The sequence below is a fragment of the Schistocerca serialis genome, chromosome 1 (assembly GCF_023864345.2).
Source record: "Schistocerca serialis cubense isolate TAMUIC-IGC-003099 chromosome 1, iqSchSeri2.2, whole genome shotgun sequence".
NCBI classification, from domain to species: Eukaryota; Metazoa; Arthropoda; class Insecta; order Orthoptera; family Acrididae; genus Schistocerca; species Schistocerca serialis.
The window spans coordinates 1,034,126,358-1,034,152,500 of record NC_064638.1 but is presented as its reverse complement, the minus strand read 5'-3'; the positions used below and the strand labels follow the sequence as shown (position 1 = coordinate 1,034,152,500).

The following is a 26,143-nucleotide window of genomic DNA, read 5'->3' as shown; positions in this document are numbered from 1 at the left end:
TTCTGGCAGAGATGGAAAAGGACTTGGAAGAGCATTTGAACAGAATGGATAATGATTGTAAGATGAACATCAACAAAATTAAAATAAGAGTAATTGAATGGAGTGTAATTAAATCCAGAAATGCCGAAGGAATTACAGAAGGAAATGAAACCCTAAAAGTGACTGATGAGTTTTGCTATTTGGGAACCAAAATAATTTATGATGGCTGAAGAAGAGTGTATATGAAATACAGATTACATTTTTAGCAAGAAAAATATCTCTGAAAAAGAGGTATTTGTTAATATTTAATATGAATTTAAGTGTGTGGAAGATTTTCTGAAAATATTTGTTTACAGTGTACCCTTGTATAGAAGTGAAACGTTAACTGTAAGCAGTTTCGACAAGAAGAGAACAGAAGCTCTTGAAATGTGGTGCTCCAGAGGAATGATGAAGATTAGATGTCTGGATTGATTAACAAATGCCGGCAGTACTGAATGGATTTGGGATGGGGGGGGGGGGAGGGGGGGGAGGGGGGGGGGGTGTTACAATTCGACCAAAAGAAGGGACTGGTTGAGCAGACATTCCCTGAGATATCAAGTGATTGTCGAAAGTTGAATGAGGGGTAAGAAGTCTAGAGTGAGACCTTCTGTAAGAAGGTTCAAATGGGTGTACACTGTGGTAGTTAAGCACATATGAAAAGGATTGTACAGGATATGTAGCATGGAGAGCTGCATGAAATCAGTCTTCAGACTCACCACCACCACCACCACCACCACAACAACAACAACAACAACAAGTGGCGAATACTTATTCTGTACCTGTTGGCAGCATAAAAAACAACACATCTACTAAGCATACGGATAAATATGAGAGAACTAACATGCTTAACCTTGTGCACATATTCACACAGTTTTTTGATTCTTGGCTCCCTAGACATCAAACAGCGGAAGCTGGAGTACTTAATGTTCTTCTGTTCATTTCTAGTAAAATTCAATTAAAAATAAATTGGAAACAATGAAGTAACACACATTTGGTAAGGACTGGTCAAAGAACTGATTGTCACCTTGTCTCTTCCTCCTGACACTGACCTGGGATTGTGTAAGGGGACAATCCCTTCAAGTAAGAATTTTCAAATGGAAGTTAGCTCATAACAGTACCAAGAAATATTTCTATAAAACTACAAGGAGACAGAAAAGGCTGTCCAGTATTTATACGTAAGAGGCAAAATTCCAGTGCTGATGAAACTGACATATAAAAGTGTGATCTGTCAAATATCACTACCTTGCCTGTTCAGTAGTTGTTGGTTGCCTTTACTCCTAAATTACACTGCCTGGCAAAAAAAAAAAAAAAAAAAAAAAAGGTGAATCATCCAGAAGACATAGCTGGATGTCACTGTAGCCTCGTACACATACACACCATCAGCAGTTGGGACAGGTAGCATGGCCACAAGTGTGTGTTGTTGTTTGTATTTAGTGTTGTTAATGGGCTTGTAGGATATACGAGGTGGTACCCAAAATTTTCAGGACTGGTGCTGCATCTGTTGAAAACCTTACATTTGGACTAATGGTCACCATAACCCTCCACGTATGCACTGGTCCAATGCTTATGCCACTGGTCAAACATTTTATGGAAGTCCTGCTCTTTGAGGGTGTTTATCATTGCCAGCGATACTTCTTGAATCCTCTCTAGAGTGTCGAACTGATGGCCTTTTAATTTGATTTTCAGTTTTGGGAACAGCACAAAGTCACAAGGTGCCAAATCTGGGTGGGGTACAACCGTGATGTTATTTTTTGCCAAAAGTGTCATGGTGAGCAACATTTGTGACAGGGTACGTTGTTGTGAGGCAGCAGCCAGTTCCCTTGATGCCAAAGTTCGGGCCGTCACCGCCACACGTTTTCATGGAGCCGTCGCAAAACATCACAGTAGTATGCAGAATTCACTATTTGGTTGGGACGAATTCTTTGTGCACAAAGAAAACGATGACCATGCTCTTCTCTTTGCTCTTCACCTGTCTCACTTTTTTGGATCTTGGAGAGCCACTCAAACACACGTGTGTGGCTCATGTTCTGTCCCCCAAACATTTGTTGAATCATTGCAAGGGCCTCCGTAGCACTTTTCCCAAAATTCACAAAGAATTTGATACACACATGCTGTTCTGTTTGTGAATCCATCGTAAAATCGCCGCATGTGAAACAGAGTGTTATGGAAATCACTGTGGACACGCAACACATCCTCCCAGCTGAATGCCACTCCACACACTGACTCATCAGATATGCAGCTCTCGCCACTTAATGGTCCAAAGATCTACTACTCCTACTTTCCAGATGGGAGCACCAGTGCCAGAAATTTTGGATTCCACCTTGTAAAAGTGCTGTGACCAGCACCAGATGTTGAATGATTACTGTGAAGGGCACAGAGGTGCCACATACCTGTGTGAGATAGCATTATCAGCACATGGCAGCTTGAAAGGGGCTTGTTTGTGGGTCTACATCTGGCTAGCTGATTGATTCATACAATATCTAGATCTGTAGGGTATTCAGATATGACAGTGGCCTGATGTTGGACCCCCATGGGAAGATGAGGACAGGCATACTCAATGTCTAGCTTCCAGTAGTCCACATCTGACCACCACAAGGGAGGGTTGCCTTACTGTGCACCAAGTACATTGTAACCTCTTCACATTAGTGCATTCCATCTGAGAACAAATAATGGGCTCCCAACACGATTCTATCTCATCCTGCACCATACCAGAGACTAGCAGTATCCAGACTAGAGTGTTACCATCCCATGTGTAAGCTGACATTAACACCATGACACAAATGATTGCATTTGGAGTGGTGCCATTACTGGTAAGCATGGACTGCTGGTGAATGGCACTGCATTGTGTTCAGTGATCAGTCTCTGATATGCACTGCTGTAGATAACCATTTTTGTTGAGTGTGGCAATGTTCTGGGAAGAAGTCCTAATGTTCTGGAGAGCCACTGCAGTGTTACTCCTGGTTTCATAATGTGAGGAGCCTTTGTGTATGACTTCACAGCCAAGAGAGAGACCCGGTTAAAAGTTTATGCCCACTTGTGATGCTGAATCTGGCCGGAAGATTCTCACATGCTGCCTCAATTTCTATATTGGTGGATTTGAGTTTCTTGTAAAGTGTGACAAATGCACCACCCCCATTTCACATCAATCTATCTTTTTGATATATATTTATATTATCCCAAAAATCTCATTGCTGCAATTTAAGATTTGAGCTCCACAGCTGTCTCTGGCTGCTTCAGACTCTGGGACTCCATTGTGAATGCTTTGGCAGTTGATCACTGGGCTTTTAATTGTTTTATATGAGAAGGATTGGGAGGATTTATTTTGGTCTTTTATAGTTATCATGTCTGGGCTGGATAGAAAATCACCAAATCAAAAGAAAATGGCTCTTGTGTGCATTTCATAGAAGCTCGACCACCTTGGTGGCAGCCTACTGTATGCACTGTTCCTTTGACCCAATTAGATGGAGCCTACTGTTCTCAAGTCCAAAAGGTCATAGCTTAGCTTGTCATAGAACTTCCAAAATCCCTTGTTTGAGTCTTCTACTTGGCTCCGAACCATAGAGTCCTGTCAACTCTGAGGATAATATTGATGACTGTGAGCTTTGTTGAAATTTCATGAGCAAAGTTGTTCTTCTCAACTGTCTCTGACAGTCACTAGAATGAACAAAGTTTGACATCAGAGACAACAGGCATTGTTTGTTTCAATGTGTGCCACAATCTACAGTTGTTTGTACTTTGTTCCCTCAGCAACAGCCAGAACAGCCTCTTCAGCATATTGAATGAGGCCACCAGATACACAAATGGAGAGCGAAATTGATTCCCCCTGTTCCTTGCTGCCGTTTCCTTAAGGGGTATCATTATTCAAAACACTTGAACTGCCAATGATTGACATGTCTAACCTACTGCACTTGCTAGCCCATACATGAGACACAGCAGGCTTCACAAGGGGTAAAGTTTCTCTCACTGAGTCAGTTTGTTTCAAACTTATTGGTTTGGGGGGGTTGATGTAGTAACCTGATTTCTCCCTCATCCCTAACTCTACTGTACATGGCCACTAGACCTCCACTGACATGCCACTCAGTCAGCTGGAATAATGTTGAAAGATTCTGTACTTCATGTAGAGGAGACAATATCCATGAGAGAGGAAAGTACCTTGGTACCTTTGGTGCATGACTGTCAGAAATTCACCCAACATATCCATTCGAAGCAGCTTTCCATTGCTTGATAGCAATCAGAGATTTTCTGCTGCTCAGGAACAGCAACTAACTCATCCCATGCCTGAGTACAGCATTCATGGTTAGTGCAATATTTATCTGAACACCAAACAAGTTACTTTAATGACTTGAATTTTCGTGTGTCTGCCCACTTCAGGTTTTTCACTAATTCTGTGTCACTCTCCCTTTGACCGAACAAAGCTGTCACCATTCAGAATTCCCATATTTGTGTACAATGAGTATCACTATTAGTCTTATTTGGTACTCAATCCATACAATTTATAAATATTCTAGAATGGGTTGCATGGGAGTTTTGTAACAATATTCTTTGTAGACTGATTGCATTTGCATTTTTTTTCCAACTAAAGTGTACTGCCTACTACAACTGAGCCCACATGGTCATTCTTTTTCATAACCATACAAATTGTTACTCACAGTTATTTGTATAAGCTGGCTGATTCCAATTGGGGCTCATTGGTGTTGTAGTCATAGGCTTGATGTTTTTGCATTTTTTGTAGTATGCAATTTTACATTCATGAACATTTAAAGCAGGTTGTCACTCTTTACACCACTTTCAAATCTTACCATGATCTGACTGAATATTTGTGGAATAATTTAATGTGATAGACAAAAAATCTACTCGCCAAGCAGTGGTAGAACACATGTATATAAGACAGTTGTAATTAGGCAAGCTTTCAGAACCAGTTGCTCCAAAAGCTATGTGTGTGTTCTGCCTGCTTGGTGAGTAGATGGTGTATCTATCCAATTAATTATTTTGTCAATAATTGATTGAATATTTGTAGAGCTTTTTTCAGGCAGCACTTCATTACAGATAACTGCAAAAAGTCTGAGATTATTAATGTATGATATTGTCTGCCAGGTCATTAATAACAAGAGTACCAACACATGTCCCTGGAGCACATCTGAAGTTGCCTTCAACTGTCAATAATTCACCATCCAAGATAATATGCTGTAGCCTTCCTACCAAGAAATCCTTAGTCCATTCACAAATTTTGTCTTATACCCCATGTAATTAAACTTCTGTTAATAAGCATGGGTGTGCCACTGAATTAATTGATTTTTGGAAGTCAACAAATACTCGCACCTACATTTATTTATTTTTTATTTATTTATTTATTTATTCATCCGTAGACAACTTGTGTTGTATGGATGTCGTCAACTGTATACATGGAATGAGTATATACATAATAGTACTTCTGGTAGCACATATTTCTATGGTGCAACTTAATCGTTTGTACACAAAACAAATACAGACCAATCTTAGTTACAAATAAATATAAATTTACAAATGTATTCTTGCATGGATTACACAAAACAAATACATACCAATCTTAATTAAAGATAAATATAAATTTACAAAGGTACTCTTGCATGAATTGAGGTGAACACATGTCATTTACAGTATTCTTTGACAGTATAGTAACATTTATCTGCTAAATAATTTTTTGCAGCTTTCCTAAAGGCATGTATTCCAGTTTCAGCTTTGATCTCCTCTGGAAGTCTATTATACATTTTAATCCATTAAATAATAAACTATTTTGGGTTTTTGTTTTGTTTTTTCGTATGAGATGCAAATGGTGGCAGGATCTAGTCCAGTGTTGGTGTATAGATCTGTTTTGTGTGTACTGGTCAATGTGTTTCTTTATATATATCACAGTCTGAAAGATGTATTCACATGGTACTGTCAGGATTCCCATGGTTTTGAATAAATCAGTACAGTGAGCTCTCTTGCTGCTTTTTGTTATTATTCGTACTGCCCTCTTTTGGAGCTTGAAAATTGCTTGTATGTTCTGCACATTTGTACCCCAGAAGGTTATGCCATAACTAATTATTGAATGCACATATGCAAAGTATGTCGTCTTAGCACATGAACTATTACATACTGACATAATTATCCGGAGTGCATAGCAAGCAGTAGCAATTTTCTTTTCTAGTGCTGCAATATGGTCAGTCCAGTTAAGCTGTGAGTCAACATGCATTCCTAGGAATTTTGTGTTTGTGACACAATCTATAAGTTCATCTTTAACTCTTAGGCCTATGTTATTATGTTTTTTATTTATGTGGAAATTAATACTGTTTGTTTTTTTAATATTGAGGGTTAATTTGTTGCTTCCTACCCACTTGCATACATGATCGAGAGTTTCTTCAGCTTTACCTTTATCTGTGGCACCCAGTATGTCATGTGAGAAAAGTATGAAGTGTGTTTCACATGGTTAATGTTCCCATAATCCCTGCTGGGTGACATGGAGGAGGTCATTCTGTTCAAGGTAACATATTACATTTGAGATGAAAATGTTCTAAGATTCTGCAACAAGTGGACGTCAGTGATACTGAATAGTAATTTTGTGGGTCACTTCTGTATAAATTTTCTTGTAAACAAGAGCGACCTGTGCTTTTTTATAGGTACTGAGCACAGCTTTTTGGTCAAGGTATCTATTGTATGGGGCACATCCAAAAAGTAAGTTTCCCAATGTTGTTTGCTTTAAAGTACACATTTGGCTGAGGAAATTCTGGATGCACAACAGATCTAAGGTGTGAAAATCAAATGCCAGCTGGACAAGTCTCCCCCTGCAGGCTTGGGGGTTAGAATAGGCCCACAGTATTCCTGCCTGTCGTAAGAGGCGACTAAAAGGAGTCTCAACTGTTTCGGCCTTTAATGTGATGGTCCCCATTGGGGTTTGACCTCCATTTTTCCAAATTCAACAGAAGTACGAGCCTTTTGGGGAAGGACACCTTATGTGGTGCAACATCAGTCCTCTGTGCCCTAAGACCTTGGCTCTCTTTATCGTCTTGGCGTCGTAACTGCACCCTCCATCCCTCATTTTGGGCATTCACACCTGATGGATTGTGTAAGTTACGCCCTTCGTGCGTCACCATCTGCACCCACGATCACTATGGACTACCCATGGCACCCAAAATCCAGCACGGTAGCCAGCCCGTTGTGGTGGGGTCGTCATGTACCCTCTAGGTTGTAGCCCCCCTGACAACACAGGGATCGTACTGCCGATGCCTGAGCTGACACCTCCCCATGTAATCCAAGGAGTAGATACCCGTCTCTCTGGGGCATCGGGACTCCCAGCAACGGCCATCCTGCCAGGTGGCCTTTGCTGTGGCTGGGTGGCGCCCGTGGGGAGAGCCCCTGGTTGGAGTGGGTGGCTTCGGGGCGGATGCCCCGCAATGAAGCGGGTGAAATCTCAATCTGGTGGTCGCCCGACCGCCAATGTCTCTAAGCGTGGTGAGGTGGAATTTAATGCTCTGACATATAACCTGAAATCGTTCCCTTCCCTTGCCACTCCATGGGAGGAACGTAGGGCTGCAGACAGACAGGAGCCGTATTCGCCACGATACCTTGTATGCAGCAGAACTGATGGGGATTCGTTTTTGGGGACTAAGCCTCTTTTCTTTGTGCACAATCTCGAAGATAAGTTTGGGGAAGTGGCGTCTCTTTCCAAACTGAGGAGTGGGGCCATTCTGATACAAGCAGCTTCATCTGCACAGTCCCAGGCATTACTCGCCTGTGAGAAGCTCGGTGACATCCCCGTTACTGTCACTTCCCGTAAGTCCTTAAATTTGGTCCAGGCGATTATTTTTCATAAAGATCTTCTGCTACAGTCTGATAACGAGCTATGTGAGAACCTGGCACGACGAGGTGTACACTTTGTCCGTCGTGTCTTTAGGGGGCTGAAGGATAATAGGGTCGCTACTGGTGCTTTCATCCTGGCTTTTGAGGGCAACTGCTTGCCTGAGAAAGTCAAGGTCTTGATCTACCGGTGCAATGTCAAGCCCTATGTCCTGCTGCCTATGCAATGATTCCAGTGCTGGAAATTCGGACACATGTCCTCCAGGTGCACTGCCAGCCCCACGTGTCGTGATTTTGGACGACCTCCGCATCCTAATGCTCCATGTGCTCCGCCTCCCACCTGCGTTAACTGTGGGGAGCATCATTCTCCCTGCTCACCAGACTGTGCAGTCTATCAACGAGAGCGGAAGATACAAGAAATTAAGACCTTGGACCGTTCAACTTACCAAGAGGCAAAGAAGAAGCTAGAACAACTCAACCCCACACCTATGTTGAGGAGTTATGCTACCGTCACACTGCCGCCACCAGCTCCTGCACAGACTCCCTTCTTCGTTGGCCCACAGAGAAATCAAGTAACGTCTGCCCCACCACTGGAACAGGCCACTATCTCTTCCACTGCTCCCAAAACACCCAGTTTGGGAGCAGTGCGCCCCAAGCAACCGGGGACGTCAGTCCCCACCTCTCAGCCGGAGCGGCGACAGCCCTCTCCGGCTCCTCAGCCGGGGAAGCGACAGCTCTCTCTGGCTGCTCAGCCGGAGACGCAACAGCCTCCTCCAGCCTCACTTGTTCGGAAGGGATCCCTTGGGGGAGTCCCTTCCAAGGACTTCCCCAGTGTCTCACAAGACACTAGCCAGTGGCTGAAGAAGCCACCAGCTGCTGGTCGAAGGGCTTCACGCTCTTCCTCTGTTCCTGATAATGCATCAGGAAAGCCCTCCCAGCATGCCAAACCTCCTCCCAAAGACAAGAGAGAGAAGAGGAAGCTCTCCAAGAAGGATAAGGGCCCAGTGGTTCCCGCACCAACGCTTCCTGTCAGCTCAGCCTCTGAGGATGAGGTCGAGCTTTTTGCGTCCCCTGATGACCTGGATCTCGCCGTCTCCTCAGAAACGATGGCTGTAGTGACGTCCGTCACTCAGTCGGTGGCAGCATGTGACCCTGCGAAGTAATTTGCCTTTTCAGTGCCTGAATGCCCCTACAGGACACGCTTTGTACAATCCTCCAGTGGAATTGTGGTGGTTATTTTAGCCATCTACCTGAGCTACGTCAGCTTCTAAGCATGACACCTGCTTTATGCATTGCCCTCCAGGAAACCTGGTTCCCGGCAATGCGGACCCCTGTCCTCCATGGATACAGGGGTTATTACTGCAACCGTAGCACATACAATAGTGTGTCAGGTGGAGCCTGTGTGTATGTCCTTACCTCTGTATATAGTGCTCCTGTGCCCCTTCAAACATCATTGGAAGCTGTGGCTGTCCGTGTAAGGACTACCCAGGACATAACCGTCTGCAGTGTCTATCTCCCTCCAGGTGGTACAGTCTCCCTGACCGAATTGGGTGCACTTGTTGCCCAACTTCCCACGCCTTTTCTTCTCCTTGGGGATTTTAACGCCCACAATCCCCTGTGGGGTGGATCGAAGATTACTGGCCGAGACAGAGATGTCGAGAATCTCATCTCCCAACTCGACCTCTGCCTCTTAAACACTGGCGCTGCTACGCATTTCAGTGTGGCGCATGGCACGTTCTCGCCCATAGATCTGTTGTTGTGCAGCCCAGGGCTTGTACCATCGGTCCACTGGAGAGTCCATGACGACTTGTGTGGTAGTGACCATTTTCCCATCTTCCTTTCACTACCCCAGCATCGATCCCATGAACGCCTGCCTAGATGGGCATTTAGCAAGGCAAACTGGGAAACATTCTCCTCTGCTGCCACTTTTGAATCTCTCTCCCACGGTACCATCGATGTGGCGGTTGAGACACTGACTGCAGCGATTGTTTCTGCTGCGGAACGTACCATTCCTCGTTCGTTAGGGTGCCCCCGGTGAAAGTCAGTGCCTTGGTGGTCTCCGGAGGTCGCTGAAGCCATTAAAGAACGTCGGCAGGCTCTTCAGCGACATAAGCGGCACCCGTCTTTGGAGAACCTCATTTTCTTCAAACGTCTCCGTGCTCAGGCACGGCGGCTCATCAAGAGGCGGAAACAGGAGTGCTGGGAGAGGTATGTTTCCACCATTGGTTCTCGTACTTCACCCTCCCAGGTGTGGATGAGGATTCGGCACATCTTTGGATTGCAGCACTCTACAGGTGTCACAGGGCTTACCATCAATGGGACGCTATCCACCGATGCCGATGCAATCGCCGAGCATTTCGCACAGCACTATGTTCGGGCCTCTGCGTTGGGGAATTACCCGCCCGTGTTTCGCACGCTAAAACGCCAGGAGGAATGCAAACGGCTTTCTTTTGCTTCTCGCCACCCTGAGGCGTATAACACCCCATTTAGTTTGTGGGAACTCCAAAGTGCCCTGGCACAGCCTCTGGGCCAGATGGCATCCACAATCAGATGCTCAAACACCTGTCCCCGGACTGTCAGCGGTGTGTTCTTGCCATCTTCAACCGCATATGGGGCGATGGTGTCTTTCCGTCGCAGTGGCGAGAGAGTACCATCGTCCCGGTGCTGAAGCCTGGTAAGGACCCACTTAATGTGGATAGCTATCGGCCCATCAGCTTGACAAACACTCTGTGCAAGCTACTGGAACGCATGGTGAGTCGATGGCTGTGTTGGCTGCTTGAGTCTCGGGGTCTTCTGGCTCCGTGCCAGAGCGGCTTCCGTCAGGGCCGTTCCACCACCGATACTTTGGTCTTCCTTGAGTCTGCAATCCGCACTGCTTTTTCCAGGCGCCAACACCTCGTCTCTTTTTCGATCTCTCCAGAGCATATGACACGACGTGGCGGCACCATATTCTCGCCAGGTTGCATGGGTGGGGTCTCCGGGGCTTTCTCCCCATTTTTATTCAGAATTTTTTATCTGTTCGGACATTCCGCATTTTAATTGGCACATCCCATAGTTCACTTCATATCCAGGAGAACGGCGTTCCACAGGGCTCTGTATTGAGCATGCCCCTTTTCCTTGTGGCCATTAATGGCCTTGCAGCAGCAGTAGGGTCGTCTGTCCAAGCCACGTTATATGCTGACGATTTCTGCATCTTTTTCAGCTCCTCCACCATTGGTGTTGCAGAACGTCGGTTGCAGGGAGCCATACGCAAGGCGCAGGCATGGGCCCTAGCCCATGGCTTTCAATTTTCTCCTGTGAAGACTTGTGTTATGCACTTTTGTTGGCGTCGAACTGCCCATCCCCACCCTGAGCTCTATCTTCAGGATGCCATGCTCAGGGTTGTTGACACTTACCGTTTTCTGGGATTGCTGTTCAATGCCCGGCTTACTTGGCTTCCACATATTCGTCAGCTCAAGCGTCAGTGCTGGCAGCATCTGAATGCCCTCCACTGCCTCAGCAACACAACTTGGGGTGCAGATCGTCACACGCTGCTGCAGCTCTACAAAGCCCTTGTGCTGTCCCGACTGGATTATGGGAGTGTGGCGTATGGCTCAGCGTCACCCTCAGCGTTGCAACTGCTGGATCCCGTTCACCACTGTGGGGTTCGACAGGCGACAGGAGCATTCTGCACCAGTCCTGTTCATAGCCTCCTTGCTGAGGCTGGGGTTCCTCCACTTCATATTCGGCGTCAACAACTGTTAGCCAACTATGCTGCCCACATCCGTTGTTCGCCCCGTCACCCTAACTATCGTCTCCTTTTCGAAAATGCGGCAGTCCATATCCCACACCGGCGGCCGCGATCAGGCCATACAATTGGGATCCGTGTTTGGTCGCTCCTTAATGAACTCAAGTGTTTGCCACTTCCATCTGCTTTCCAGGTCCGCCCACATACACCACCTTGGTGTATTCGTTGGCCGCAGCTTCGGCTGGAACTTTCCCGATGGCCAAAAGATTCAGTTCCTCCTGCAGTCTTGCGCTGCCAATTCCTTGCTCTCCTAAGCGCATACCATGCCTCAGAGGTTATCTATACTGATGGCTCAATGGTTGATGGCCATGTGGGGTACTCTTATGCTCATGTGGACTATGTCGACCAGCGCTCCTTGCCGGAAGGCTGCAGTATTTACACCGCAGAACTGACAGCCATTTTTCGTGCCCTTGAGCATATTCGTACCAGCACTGGAGAGTCCTTCATCATTTGCAGTGACTCGCTCGGTAGTCTGCAGGCTCTTGACCAGTGCTACCCACGCCATCCCATTGTTGGTGCCATCCAGGGGTCCATTCACGCTCTTGAACAGCGTGGTCGTTCGGTGGTGTTCATATGGACCCCGGGACATGTTGGGATAGCGGGAAATGAACTCGCTGACAAGTTAGCAAAAGAAGCTACCTGCAAACTGCCGTTGGAGATCGGCCTCCCGGCAACTGATCTCCGAACGGTTTTGCACCGTCGGGTCTTTGGGATGTGGGGAGACGAATGGCGCACTCTTTCTGCACCCAACAAGCCGCGGCAGGTAAAAGTGACCACGACTGTGTGGGGTTCCTCCATGCGGGCCTCTCGCAGGGATTCTGTTGTTCTGTGTAGGCTCTGCATTGGTCACTCTTGGCTGACGCATGGTCATCTGCTGCGTCGAGAGGACCCCCCTCATTGTCGCTGTGGTGCGAACATGACGGTGGCCCATATATTGTTGGAATGTCCTCTTTTAACCACTCTCAGGCGTGATTTTAATCTCCTGGGTGATTTATCCTTTCTTTTAGGTGGCAATGTCTCTATGGCAGATCGGGTTTTAAGTTTTATTCGCGCAAGCGGCTTTTATAGGTCAATTTAAATTTTTTTAACATCACCCTCTTTTGAGCTGTATCTTTTAATTAGTTTTGTGTTGTAATTTGATTCCACCCTAAACTTTTAGGCTGGAGGTTTTAACGTGTTGCAGAGTGGCTGGCTCATCCTATTATTGTCGTGATCAGCCAGCCACAGTCCTCTGCTGTGCAGTTTTAATTCCTTCTGCCTTTGTTCTCTATGTTGTTTTTGTTGCTGTGCTCTGTTTTCCGTGTTGTCTTACAATGGACCATGGGGCTTTTCTTCCCCCGGAATTTTTCTTTTAGTGCTTTGCCTGACTGGTGGATAGTTTCACTGTGCTCTGTGTTTTTATGAAACAAGGGACCGATGACCATTGTAGTTTGGTCCCTTTAATCTTTAACCCAACCAACCAACCTGGACAAGTCCCGCCTGGTGCCAGTACTTCAGCAGCAGTGCACCAAAATGGCATCTCTTATTCCTTCTCCCACCACCTATGAGCTTTGGTCAGTGATAAGGTTCCTTAACACACAAAACATTGAGTCCATCAAGTTTCATCAGCGGCTCTGTTAGGTCTATGGGCAGAACATCATGAGCAAACAGATGGTGTGTTGTTGCTGTAGGTTTTTTTCTGAAGGTTGTTAAAGTGTCCATCATGAAGAGTGCCATGGGCAACCACCCCTCATCAATGATCACCCGGTCGAGTTGGTGCAGCAGCATGTCCTGGAGAAACATAGCTTCATGATTACTGAACTCAGCAGCCATTTTCAACAGCAGTTGTGATCCTTGTTGCCTGAAACTGTCACTAAGCCCCTGCTGTTCAGAAACTGTGTGCCAGGTGGCTGCAAAAAAACCTGACCCCAAGCACAATAGGAAAAGCTTTGGAGCAGCACTGATATTTCTGCAGGAGTATCATGATGATAGTGATGAGTTCCTCGAGGGGATCGTCATGGACCATGAGACATGAATTTCTCACTTGACTCAGAAACCAAGCAGCAGTCAATACATTGGAGTCGCAATGTATCTTCAGTTAAGATGAAATTTAAACAGACTGTGTAAGTGCAGAAAGTGATGTGCATGGTGTTCTGGGACAGGAAGACATTCTGCTCATTGACATCCTGCCCAGAGGTGAAACAATGAACGCTGACCATTACTACGAAACAATGTGGAAACTGTGATGTGCCATTCAGAACAAGAGGTGTGGAATGCTTACTGGAGGTGTTGTACTGCTCCATGGAAATGCTTGTTCTGATACAGGTCAGTGCACAGCACCTGTTTTACAGAAGTTTGCCTGGGAGCTGTTTGATCATCCAGCACACAATCTTGATATTGCTCCCAGCGATTTCCATCTTTTCTCGCACATAAAGAAATTTCCATTCTCTGGCCAGTGTTTTGACAATGATACAGAGCTGCAGATGACTGTCACACGGACTGGTTCCACTTACAGCCTGCAGACTTCCATGACACAGAAATACAAAAGTTGATCCCACGATATGACAAGTGTCTCAATTCTTTTGGTTACTGTCAAAAAACAGCTCAAACATTGATGTACCAGTTGCCAATAAAGCTTTTCATGTAATATGTTGTCTTTGTTTTTAAAAAATAGGAAAACTTATTTTCTGGATCCGCCTTGTATATTATGGTTGGAAGAAGGGCTAACTTGACTGAAAGTTCTGTATAGAGTCTGAGAGCGATTACACTGGACGCTTGGGCCCTGCTCAATTTCAGCAGTTTTTCACCACTACTGGCATTAGTATCTATACCACTAATTTTTTCAGTTGTGTGACAATTACATCCAGGCAGTACTCTTGGAGCCTCCTTTGTAAAGCAACATCAGGAAACAGAGTTCAGCGTTCCTACTTTTGCTTTGCTACCTTTTTTTCTCAGTTTTCGTGTTGTCTGTGAGTGTCCAATTGCCAACTTTGGTGCTACTGATTAATCATAGTTTTTTAGAAATTTCTAAAAATCTTGCCCTTGTATTTGCTTTTCTTCAAAATAGTTTTAGATGCTCACTCCAGCTTTGTCTCTGCAAATTATATTGCTGTGACAGACTCACCATAACATCTTTCTGTGCTTCACTGAGTGTACTGTTATTTGTTAGTTAGCGAGATGGTATTTCTTTTTCTTTGTTTATGAGCTTTGTTAACTATTAGTATACTGAAAAAAAGGTGAATCATTGTACTGTTATTTGTTAGTTAGCGAGATGGTATTTCTTTTTCTTTGTTTATGAGCTTTGTTAACTATTAGTATACTGAAAAAAAAGGTGAATCATTGGTCTGTTGTTTTAGAAATCAGTGGAAAATTGTCCCTTGTGACTAAATAGTACAAGATAGCATGAAATTAATTGGAGTTCTTTCAATAGGTTAGACATTGCAGGATGACCAAATGATCTGCATTCTTTCAAAATTCAAGCAGCCAACCTTGAACATGACAAGAGCTGACCGTAATGGTCTTCGCGAGCTCTATAACAATCTTCTTATCATAGTTCTGCCAGCAGATAATGGAAATGAGGCTTTTATTATGGAACAAGCTAATTATGATTCCAGAATGAGATTTTCACTCTGCAGCGGAGTGTGCGCTGATATGAAACTTCCTGGCAGATTAAAACTGTGTGCCCGACCGAGACTCGAACTCGGGACCTTTGCCTTTCGCGGGCAAGTGCTCTACCATCTGAGCTACCGAAGCACGACTCACGCCCGGTACTCACAGCTTTACTTCTGCCAGTACCTCGTCTCCTACCTTCCAAACTTTACAGAAGCTCTCCTGCGAACCTGGTTCGCAGGAGAGCTTCTGTAAAGTTTGGAAGGTAGGAGACGAGGTACTGGCAGAAGTAAAGCTGTGAGTACCGGGCGTGAGTCGTGCTTCGGTAGCTCAGATGGTAGAGCACTTGCCCGCGAAAGGCAAAGGTCCCGAGTTCGAGTCTCGGTCGGGCACAAAGTTTTAATCTGCCAGGAAGTTTCAAGCTAATTATGATGTGAAGATCGAGTTGATGCTGGAGGAGGAAACATTCATAAACTACCAAGAACCCAACATCCTGAATAATGAGGAAGATGTCAGGGCTTCTCAAGAAGATAATGTTATTTAAAACCTCCTCCCTCAGGCTCCTTGATGAGTTACTTTGTATGGCCTACCAAAACTTCATAAGAAGAGCACACACATATGTCCCATCATGAATGCCATTGGGTCACCAGCTTACAGGCCCACAAAACATCTTGTCAGCCTCCATACTTGCTCATTGGTCATTGTGGGCACCATATCAAGAATATGGCTGACACCATCATCTTGGAGGAGGAGATATGATGGTATGCTTTGATTTGGTGTTATTATTTATGCACATTCCCATTAAAGATTTTATAGATCTACTCTCCCAATTATTTGACAACACTGTTATGGATTTATTTACTGTGAGAAATCACTCTGGACATGGCTCCTGCAAAGCCTAGTTGTTTTTATCATTTATATGGTCTCATGAACATAAAAAGCTGGAAGAATTCATGGACCACATCAGCAGCATTTATGATAACATCAAGTTCATGATAGAGGTGGAGACAAATGGCGCCTTGACTTGTTTTTGACACTCTCATCTACTGTAAAGAAAATGGGTGTCTTAGAAACATTGTTTGCTGGAAACCAACCCACATGGACCATTATCTGCATGCTACCAGGTATCATCACCCTTTGCAGAAAGGTTCTGCTCTCAAGACCTGGTTGCATCATGCAGAAGCCACTTCAGATGCTTACAACCTTCTGAAGGAATTGAGCCACTTATGAAAAGTATTCGAGGGAAAACTGCTACAACAACTGCCAGATTTTGCAAGTCATCTTGCTGAGGAAATGTTCATAGTAAGCCCCCAAAGGAGGACACAAAGCAGCTTCCATTTTTGTCATTCTGTGGCTGAATAACATGAAAGGTTAGTTGACTTCAAAAGAGGCACAAAATTGGTTGGTCCTCAGTGCCTTAGCAAAAATTTGACGACTAATGAGGGCTGTGAAAGTTGATGTAGGTCTCAGAAAGCCAGGAACATATAAAATATCATGTGGGTGTGGACAATTTTATGTCAGACTGACTGTTTGTACCACTGAACAGTGCTGTGTAGGCCATGAGAGATGTTTTTGACTGCAGTATCCTGAGAAATCAGCAGTAGCAGAACATGCTCTTGAAAACAGGTACCATATTGTATACACAGACATCTGGGTCAACATTATAAAAGAAGCAATCGAGATAAAAATTTCTGACAGTACCCTCAATAAAGACAGTGGCCTGCAGCTAAGCACAGCTTGGAATCCAGCTAAAAAAACGTTGAAGAGGATGTGACAAGCATGCAACAAAAACATTATCATATATGGCACTGGAGTGAGCACCAGTGATGTCACTGAAGGCAGTGTGGCTGTATGAGGACAGCAGCAGTAATCATTTGACACCACTTGAAAATGGCCAAGGAGCACTCAGCCAAAAGTTCATGGATTTTAAACCACTTGACATAGCAGGAAGCTTCAGAAAATTTTATCTAAATATTAAAATTTTGTGCCATAAATTCAGTCAATGACCTAGGAGTAGCGTCTTTCACAAGTAGTTAAAATGTCATGTGACCCAGGCCTGATTCCATTGCTTAAATTCTGAATAAAAATCATCAGTAATGGTAACCAAAGACTTATGGTATAAGGAGACACTCACTGGCAACAGCTTTGCCGAAGAGGATGGAATATGAACTCAGGTTGGGGGCACAGTGTTGCCCATGAGTGGGAAACTGCTCCTAAAAGGCAAAAGACTGAGCAAAGATAAACAACATAAGGATGAAGAAGGCAATGGAAATCATTGCTTTAAATGCACGTGGTTTATATCCACAAGAAATGTGTGCTGTAACTGAAAAATTGTCATGATGGTTTCTCCATTGGCAAAGTAATCTGGATTAGTCCCCAATTTGGACCTCTTGGAGGGGATGGTGAAGGCAGCAGTGACCATAAGATGATGATTGATAACCAGCAGAAATGTAATATTCAGTGAGGTGATGCCTCCAATGTCAGAAGTCTGAATATAGTTGGGAACTATAAAATCTGAAAAGAGAAATGCAATAGCTCAGTCTAGATACAGTGTGGGTCAGTAAAGTGAAATGCAAAGAAATTAAGAATTTCTAGTCATATGAATATAGGATAATATCAGCAGTAGTAGAAAATGGTAGATTGGGTATTGCATTGTACGTCTTGTGACTGTGACCCATCCACCACTCGTATAGCTGTTTATTTCAAGTGGCTGCCTTCCTCACTAGCTTACTATATGGGCCCTGGGAATCACAGGTAAACAATCTGCCATACACATAAACATGTGGGACTGTTTCCCTCAGAATCTCTAGCAGTTGTCACGTTTGCTGGTGACATGAACCTTGCAACAGATGGTGCTGCCAGTGCTGGCACTACATTGCTACTGCCAATCACAAGCCTCCTGGCATTGCTCCTTGTATCTATTCACAACCCAGTTACAAAGGTCACTTTGTGGCTGATCTAAAGCAGTCCACATCAAGAGTCACTCTGTGGCCAAGATCTGGCTGTCTGTGATTCCTCAATAAGGAGCTCTCTTCACTGAGTGCAGCAGTCCACATTGGGAGCCACTCCGTGAGCAAGTGCCAACCATCTACAGACCCTCAATATGGAGACCCATTGCTGAGCACACCAGTTGCTCCAGGATCAGTGCTGATTACATCTCATGGTCCCTCCAGTCAGAGTCCATGCTGGCTGTCTGTCAACTGCTGGCCACTCACCTGGTGCCTTCACTGCAGGACATCACTTCTGACAATGAAACCAAGCTATTACCTCATGGGACACCACTTACTATGAACTTCGCCCAAAACCAAAGACTGAGGAGCACACCGCAGAATGTGTGTCAAAGTGTTGGGCCATCTCAGAGTGCCACCTTTGTGTTGCTTCATGGGACGTCACTTCTGTCATTATCTCAAAGCTCTCTGTTCTGTGGGACATCATTCTACCACCGACTGTGGCCAACTATAACTATTACCATACATATCAGTGTGCATATAAATGGGGATCTAGTCTTTAAGTCAGGAGTTAGAAAGTACTGTACAAGACTTTGTATCAGCTAAGGCAGAAGGCATAGATAACATCCCTGAATATTCAAATTGGTTTGTAGGATCTACGAGTCTGGAGACGTACCATCAGACTGTTGGAAAAATTTCATCCACATAATCTTGAAGTTAATAAGTGCAGGCAGACATGAGAACTACCTCATATTCAGTTTAATAACTTATGTGTTGAAGTTGCTGACAAGAATAATATGCATCTGTTAGATGATAATTAGTTTGGCTTTAAGAAAGGTAATGACACCAGATAAGTTGTGCTGAATAATGGAAGCAAGTCTTCAGAAAAATCAAGGCACTTTCATACAATTTGTTGACCTGGAAAAAGTGGTGGACATTGTAAAATGATGCCAGATATTTGAAATTCTCAGGAAAATAAGTGTAAGCTATAGGGAAAGGCAAGGTAATACCACATGGACAAGCACCAAGAAGGATGTAGTCTTTCACCCCTATGGTTCAATCTATGCATTGAAGAAGCAATGATGAAAACTCAGAGTGAAAGGATATGAATGATAAGGTTTGATGATGACATTGATACCCTCAGTGAAACTGAAGGAGAATTACAGGACATGTTGAATGGAATGAACAAAAAAATTAGTACAGAATATGGATTGAGAGTAAACCAAAGAAAGAGCATAGTAATGGGGAGTATCAGAAATGAGATGAGCTACAAACGTGGCATCAAAATTGGGGACCATCAAATTGAGGAATTCTGCTGCCTTGAAAGCAAAATAAAACATGACAGATGAAACAAGGAGAACATAAAAGCAGGTTAGCACAGCCAATGACAGCATTGCTGGCCAAAATAAGTTTACTAGCATCAAACACTTGACTTCACTGGAGGAAGAAATTTCTGAGAATATACTTTTGTAGCATTGTGTGGAAGTGAATTGTGAACTGTGTGAAAACCAGAAAAGAATCAAAGCATTTGTTGACAAGCAGGAGGGAGAGGATAATATGAAAATTTCTGTTTTACTTGAGAAATATGTAGAGAGTATAAAAATGGAGGGGAAGACATTGACCTGAATTTATCTTACAAACCACACAGAAGATTGATAATCCAAAAAAAATTAAATAAGTTTGTTACCTAATAACCAAATGTCCAGATACAATAGACTTTCATTTGCCTTAGTGTCAAATGCTACTTCCTGTTACATGATACACCTTAAGATCAGTACATCCATCCTTATCCTTAAAGAAAAACCAAATCCCCTGCCTTCTTAACTCACAGTTAACCTTTTTTATCAATGTGTGATTGACTGTTGTTAATTTTGTGATACAACTGTAAATGAAACTTTCTTTTCAGAGTGTACATAATGAGACAAAATGTGGTGATACGCAAATCGTGCTGTGTGACTGGACTTGTGATGATTCTTTTAATGGAACTGGTCTTCCTGCTGTTCTGTATACAGACAGTATAACATCTTCTCATGGAAGCCTTCATTTGTGTCTGACTGGAAAAAATGCAACATTTTATCCATTTCTCATGGACCCGAGAACAAGCTGTGATTTTAGATGTGCTATGGATAAGAACAGCAGCAATGACTGTCTGTATGGTACAGCAGCATTCTGGACATTTGTGGTTCTCATGTCCTTGGGAACAATTGGTTTCAATGTTTCAAATAGTGTAAGTGATGCCATCTGCTTTGATGTTCTAGGTAAGATATTTTCTTGTATATCAAATCTTTCATTTTAGGTTTACAGTCCAGTAGATATGTAACAGTGAAATACTATGGAAGAGTCAGTTTTTTAATGATTTATTTATTTGTTTGTCCATGTAAATCTCTTTTACAGTACATATATTGTACTAAGGATATTGGACAGAAAACCTTTTTAGCTACCTTTTTTTTTTTCAAATGTCAAAATATACATTATTTGAATTTTTATAACAAATTGGATCTATACAGTTAATAATTACAATTTTTTTAAAAAAACTGTATATTTATAACTTATTTCTACAATTAAAGATACAAATTACATTTTTTTCTTGCATAAGATACTGTGAGATTGAATAGTAGCAGTTTTTCAGAAGGTAGGCTGTCACAGACTTTTTAAAGCTAATGTAGTTCAGGGAGAGATTTTATATGTCTTGGTAATCTGTTGTAAAGTTTTGTTCCTGCATGATATACACCTTTTTGGCATAATGTGGTGTAAATGATAATTAATTGAAATCCTCAGCTGTCGACAGGTGTTGTTGACATACCTCGATGGGGACAGCTGAAAATATGTGCCCCGACCGGGACTTGAACCCGGGATCTCCTGCTTACATGGCAGATGCTCTACCCATCTGAACCACCAAGGAGACACAGATAAATAGTTTCCCGTGTGACCCACATTCCCAACTGTCCACAATCTACATACGTAATGTTCCTAACAGATATTTTGCCCATCCACTCATTATTCGCACCCACTTAGTGTGTCCTCAGTGGCTCAGATGGATAGAGCGTCTGCCATATGAGCAGGAAATCCCGGGTTCAAGTCCCGGTTGGGGGGCACATTTTCAGCTGTCCCCATCAAGGTATGTCAACAACACCTGGCGGCAGCTGAGGGTTTCAATTAATTATCATTTATTCTAGAGAAGCTGCACGGTCATCAGTTGTATCTGTTCTTTTGAGAACAGTTACTATCTTCATATGTAGTTAAGTGGCTACCCGGCCATTAACCTTTGTCTGTGCGAATGTGCACAGGTTGCCCGAACTCTTACAGGAATCGTCACCTTAGTGGGCATGAGTAATGAGTGGATGGGCAAAGTATGTATTAGGAACATTATGTATGTAAATTGTGGACAGTTGGGAATGTGGGTCTCATGGGAAGCTTGCAAGGGGTAAGTTCCTGCATTCGAGCCATTCATCTGTGTCCTTGGTGGCTCAGATGGATAGAGCGTCTGTCATGTAAGGATGAGATTCCAGGTCCCAGTCAGGGCACACATTTTCTGCTGTGATTATTTTTCTATTTTCTTTATTATTGTTCAATGTTTGACTTTTAATTCCCACCATCATGTTTGCGCTTCAATTCGTCTAATCCCATATGCCATAAAGATTAAGTATCAGATTCATAATTAGGAGTTTGTTGCAGCTGGCTGCATTATGTTACAATAATTTTCCCAGAAAAATGTGTATTGTTATTTTACAGGTAATTTCCATGCTTTCCCTATCAAAACTGATGATATGTTTACTTATTTATTTGTTTTTCACAAATGTAAAATGAGGGCACATGTGTGCACCCCCCCCCCCCCCCCCCACGCGCACACACACACACACACAAACACACAAAGTTTTAAAAAATCTCGTAGAGCAGAAGAGAAGAACTGAGAAAGGAGACAAATATGTTGTAAAGTAACTCATTCAGTGATTCATTCACTCATTCAAATTCTGTAGATCCCATCACAAAGGAGAGCCCAAAGGGATGTGGTATAAATCAAAATAACATACAACAAATGAAGTGAAACTTCCTGGCAGATTAAAACTGTGTGCCGGACCAAGACTCGAACTCGAGACCTTTGCCTTTCGCGGGCAAGTGCTCTATCAATTGAGCTACTCAAGACGACTCACACCCCATCCTCACAGCTTTACTTCTGCCAGTACCTCGTCTCCTACCTTTCAAACTTCACAGAAGTTTGCAAGGTGCCAGATCTAGTGCATGTGTTTTGAAATGACCATCACTAGACTAAGTAGTTTCTGTGCATATTTCCTCAGTTTTTTCACAAGGAAGGGTCCTAGTGATTATTTTGATGTTATTAATGATATTCTCCATAGGTAAAGTTTTGGAGATGATAGCAAAATAACTTCCTTATGATGGACAGATTGTTCTTTTGAGGTTAGTTGTCATTAATGAGGTTTGCCACTGTTTTTGACATGTCAGGAATTGGCTCGTTGATTTGCTTTTTGCATATATCAAACCATTTTTTTTTTCTTTCACTCAGTGCAGCAGTTGAACTCATTCCACGTGCTCCTGTGAGTGATGTTGCCAATCTCACCCCAGTCTTCTCAGTGCATGCTGCCACTTTGTTGACAGAGAATGTCCAAAAGTTGGTTATCTGTTCTTGCAATACTCTCTTTGTTTCATGAAATCAATCATGAAAAAAACATATCCCATTCCATTGCAGATGCCTGGGTGAGGATGAGTAGACACTTACATTGCAGGAACTTTGATGTTGCCTCCTTCATCCCCGCACTGTGACAGAAAGGTGATGGAGGACAGTAAACAGGCTTTCTTCTTCCACTGTTGGTCAAGGTGTTAGTCAATCTTGAAATTTTGTCCCAAAAGAGGCATAATACAAAATTTTGAAACTTTTTTGGACCCTTATTGACATTTGTTTGAAGATTTATGTGATGTTTCACCACGATGAGAGGTTGGCACTGTCAAAGCTTCACTCTCTGCTGGTGGTGGGGGAGGAAGTCAAGACTACAGCAGAGGATTATATGTACCTGTCATGTTGATGTCTGACAGCTTTTCTCTGGTCATTACTGGTGTGGTTCTCCACTTACTACCATCAACAATCATTTGCTGCAGCATGGGGATCCAGGATTCCTTCACCTTGATTTATTTTATTTATTTTTGTGTTCCATAGCTCCTTGATGCGAGTGTATTGCTAGGATGTAGAATATGTCAGATTATTACAGTAATAACTGTACCTAAGTGGTCATGAGGTTTACAAACTGAATCACATATAAACAGATACATGAGGTTCAAGTGTTTAAACACCAAAACAGATTATAGTTGTAATAATATATCTAAAAACAAAGATGGTTATAATAGAGGGAAACATTCCACATAGGAAATATATATCTAAAAACAAAGATGATGTGACTTACCAAATGAAAGTGCTGGCAGGTCAACAGACACACAAACAAACACAAACATACACACAAAATTCAAGCTTTCGCAACAAACTGTTGCCTCATCAGGAAAGAGGGAAGGAGAGGGAAAGACGAAAGGATGTGGGTTTTAAGGGAGAGGGTACCAGGATGGCCCCTTCATATGCTAACCTATTCATGGGTCGCTTAGAGGAAGCCTTCTTGGTTACCCAGGCCTGCCAACCCAAAGTTTGGTACAGATTTATTGATGACATCTTCATGATCTGGACTCACAGTGAAGAAGGACTCCAGAATTTCCTCTCCAACCTCAACTCCTTTGGTTCCATCAGATTCACCTGGTCCTACTGCAAATCCCATGCCACTTTCCTTGATGTTGACCTCCACCTGTCCAATGGCCAGCTTCACACGTCCATCCACATCAAACCCACCAACAAGCAACAGTACCTCCATTACGACAGCTGCCACCCATTCCACATTAAACGGTCCCTTCCCTACAGCCTAGGTCTTCGTGGCAAACGAATCTGCTCCAGTCCGGAATCCCTGAAGCATTACACCAACAACCTGACAACAGCTTTCGCATCCCGCAACTACCCTCCCGACCTGGTACAGAAGCAAATAACCAGAGCCACTTCCTCATCCTCTCAAACCCAGAACCTCCCACAGAAGAACCACAAAAGTGCCCCACTTGTGACAGGATACTTTCCGGGACTGGATCAGATTCTGAATGTGGCTCTCCAGCAGGCATATGAGTTCCTAAAATCCTGCCCAGAAATGAGATCCATCCTTCATGAAATCCTCCCCACTCCACCAAGAGTGTCTTTCCGCCGTCCACCTAACCTTTGTAACCTCTTAGTTCATCCCCATGAAATCCCCAAACCACCTTCCCTACCCTCTGGCTCCTACCCTTGTAACCGCCCCTGGTGTAAAACCTGTCCCATGCACCCTCCCACCACCACCTACTCCAGTCCTGTAACCCGGAAGGTGTACACGATCAAAGGCAGAGCCACGTGTGAAAGCACCCACGTGATCTACCAACTGACCTGCCTACACTGTGATGCATTCTATGTGGGAATGACCAGCAACAAACTGTCCATTCGCATGAATGGACACAGGCAGACAGTGTTTGTTGGTAATGAGGATCACCCTGTGGCTAAACATGCCTTGGTGCACGGCCAGCACATCTTGGCACAGTGTTACACCATCCGGGTTATCTGGATACTTCCACTAACACCAACCTATCCGAACTCCAGAGATGGGAACTTGCTCTTCAATATATCCTCTCTTCCCGTTATCCACCAGGCCTCAATCTCCGCTAATTTCAAGTTGCCGCCACTCATACCTCACCTGTCATTCAACAACATCTTTGCCTCGACTGACATCTCTGCCCAAACTCTTTGTCTTTAAATATGTCTGCTTGTGTCTGTATATGTGTGGATGGATATGTGTGTGTGCGAGTGTATACCCGTCCTTTTTTCCCCCTAAGGTAAGTCTTTCCGCTCCCGGGATTGGAATGACTCCTTACCCTCTCCCTTAAAACCCACATCCTTTCGTCTTTCCCTCTCCTTCCCTCTTTCCTGACGAAGCAACCGTTGGTTGTGAAAGCTAGAATTTTGTGTGTATGTTTGTGTTTGTTTGTGTGTCTATCGACCTGCCAGCGCTTTTGTTTGGTAAGTCTCATCATCTTTGTTTTTAGATATATTTTTCCCACATGGAATGTTTCCCTCTATTACATTCATATAGTTGTAATAATGATTACATAAGCAATTTATAAGTGTTACATTCTAATACATATAAAAAGCATTCTGTTATTAATTGATATGCTAGTGCTACATAATCAGTTCTTACAGGAATGCTAAAAATTAAATACATTGTACTAATTGTTACACACTGTCAAAAAATTCCTGTAAAGAATAGAAAAAAAACTATTCAAAAGATACACTCCTGGAAATGGAAAAAAGAACACATTGACACCGGTGTGTCAGACCCACCATACTTGCTCCGGACACTGCGAGAGGGCTGTACAAGCAATGATCACACGCACGGCACAGCGGACACACCAGGAACCGCGGTGTTGGCCGTCGAATGGTGCTAGCTGCGCAGCATTTGTGCACCGCCGCCGTCAGTGTCAGCCAGTTTGCCGTGGCATACGGAGCTCCATCGCAGTCTTTAACACTGGTAGCATGCCGCGAGAGCGTGGACGTGAACCGTATGTGCAGTTGACGGACTTTGAGCGAGGGCGTATAGTGGGCATGCGGGAGGCCGGGTGGACGTACCGCCGAATTGCTCAACACGTGGGGCGTGAGGTCTCCACAGTACATCGACGTTGTCGCCAGTGGCCGGCGGAAGGTGCACGTGCCCGTCGACCTGGGACCGGACCGCAGCGACGCACGGATGCACGCCAAGACCGTAGGATCCTACGCAGTGCCGTAGGGGACCACACCGCCACTTCCCAGCAAATTAGGGACACTGTTGCTCCTGGGGTATCGGCGAGGACCATTCGCAACCGTCTCCATGAAGCTGGGCTACGGTCCCGCACACCGTTAGGCTGTCTTCCGCTCACGCCCCAACAT

At 43.9% G+C, this 26,143-nt stretch overlaps 1 protein-coding gene across 3 annotated transcripts in view; it reads left to right on the top strand.

The window, feature by feature from the left end:
* LOC126414214 (major facilitator superfamily domain-containing protein 6) overlaps positions 1 to 26,143 on the top strand; it is a 228,131-nt gene that overhangs the window by 149,024 nt on the left and 52,964 nt on the right. For all 3 annotated transcript variants that reach the window (XM_050083328.1, XM_050083327.1, XM_050083329.1), the window contains one exon: positions 20,063 to 20,414. In XM_050083328.1, the coding sequence (XP_049939285.1) occupies positions 20,063 to 20,414 (352 nt within the window). The remainder of the gene's footprint in view (positions 1 to 20,062; positions 20,415 to 26,143) is intronic.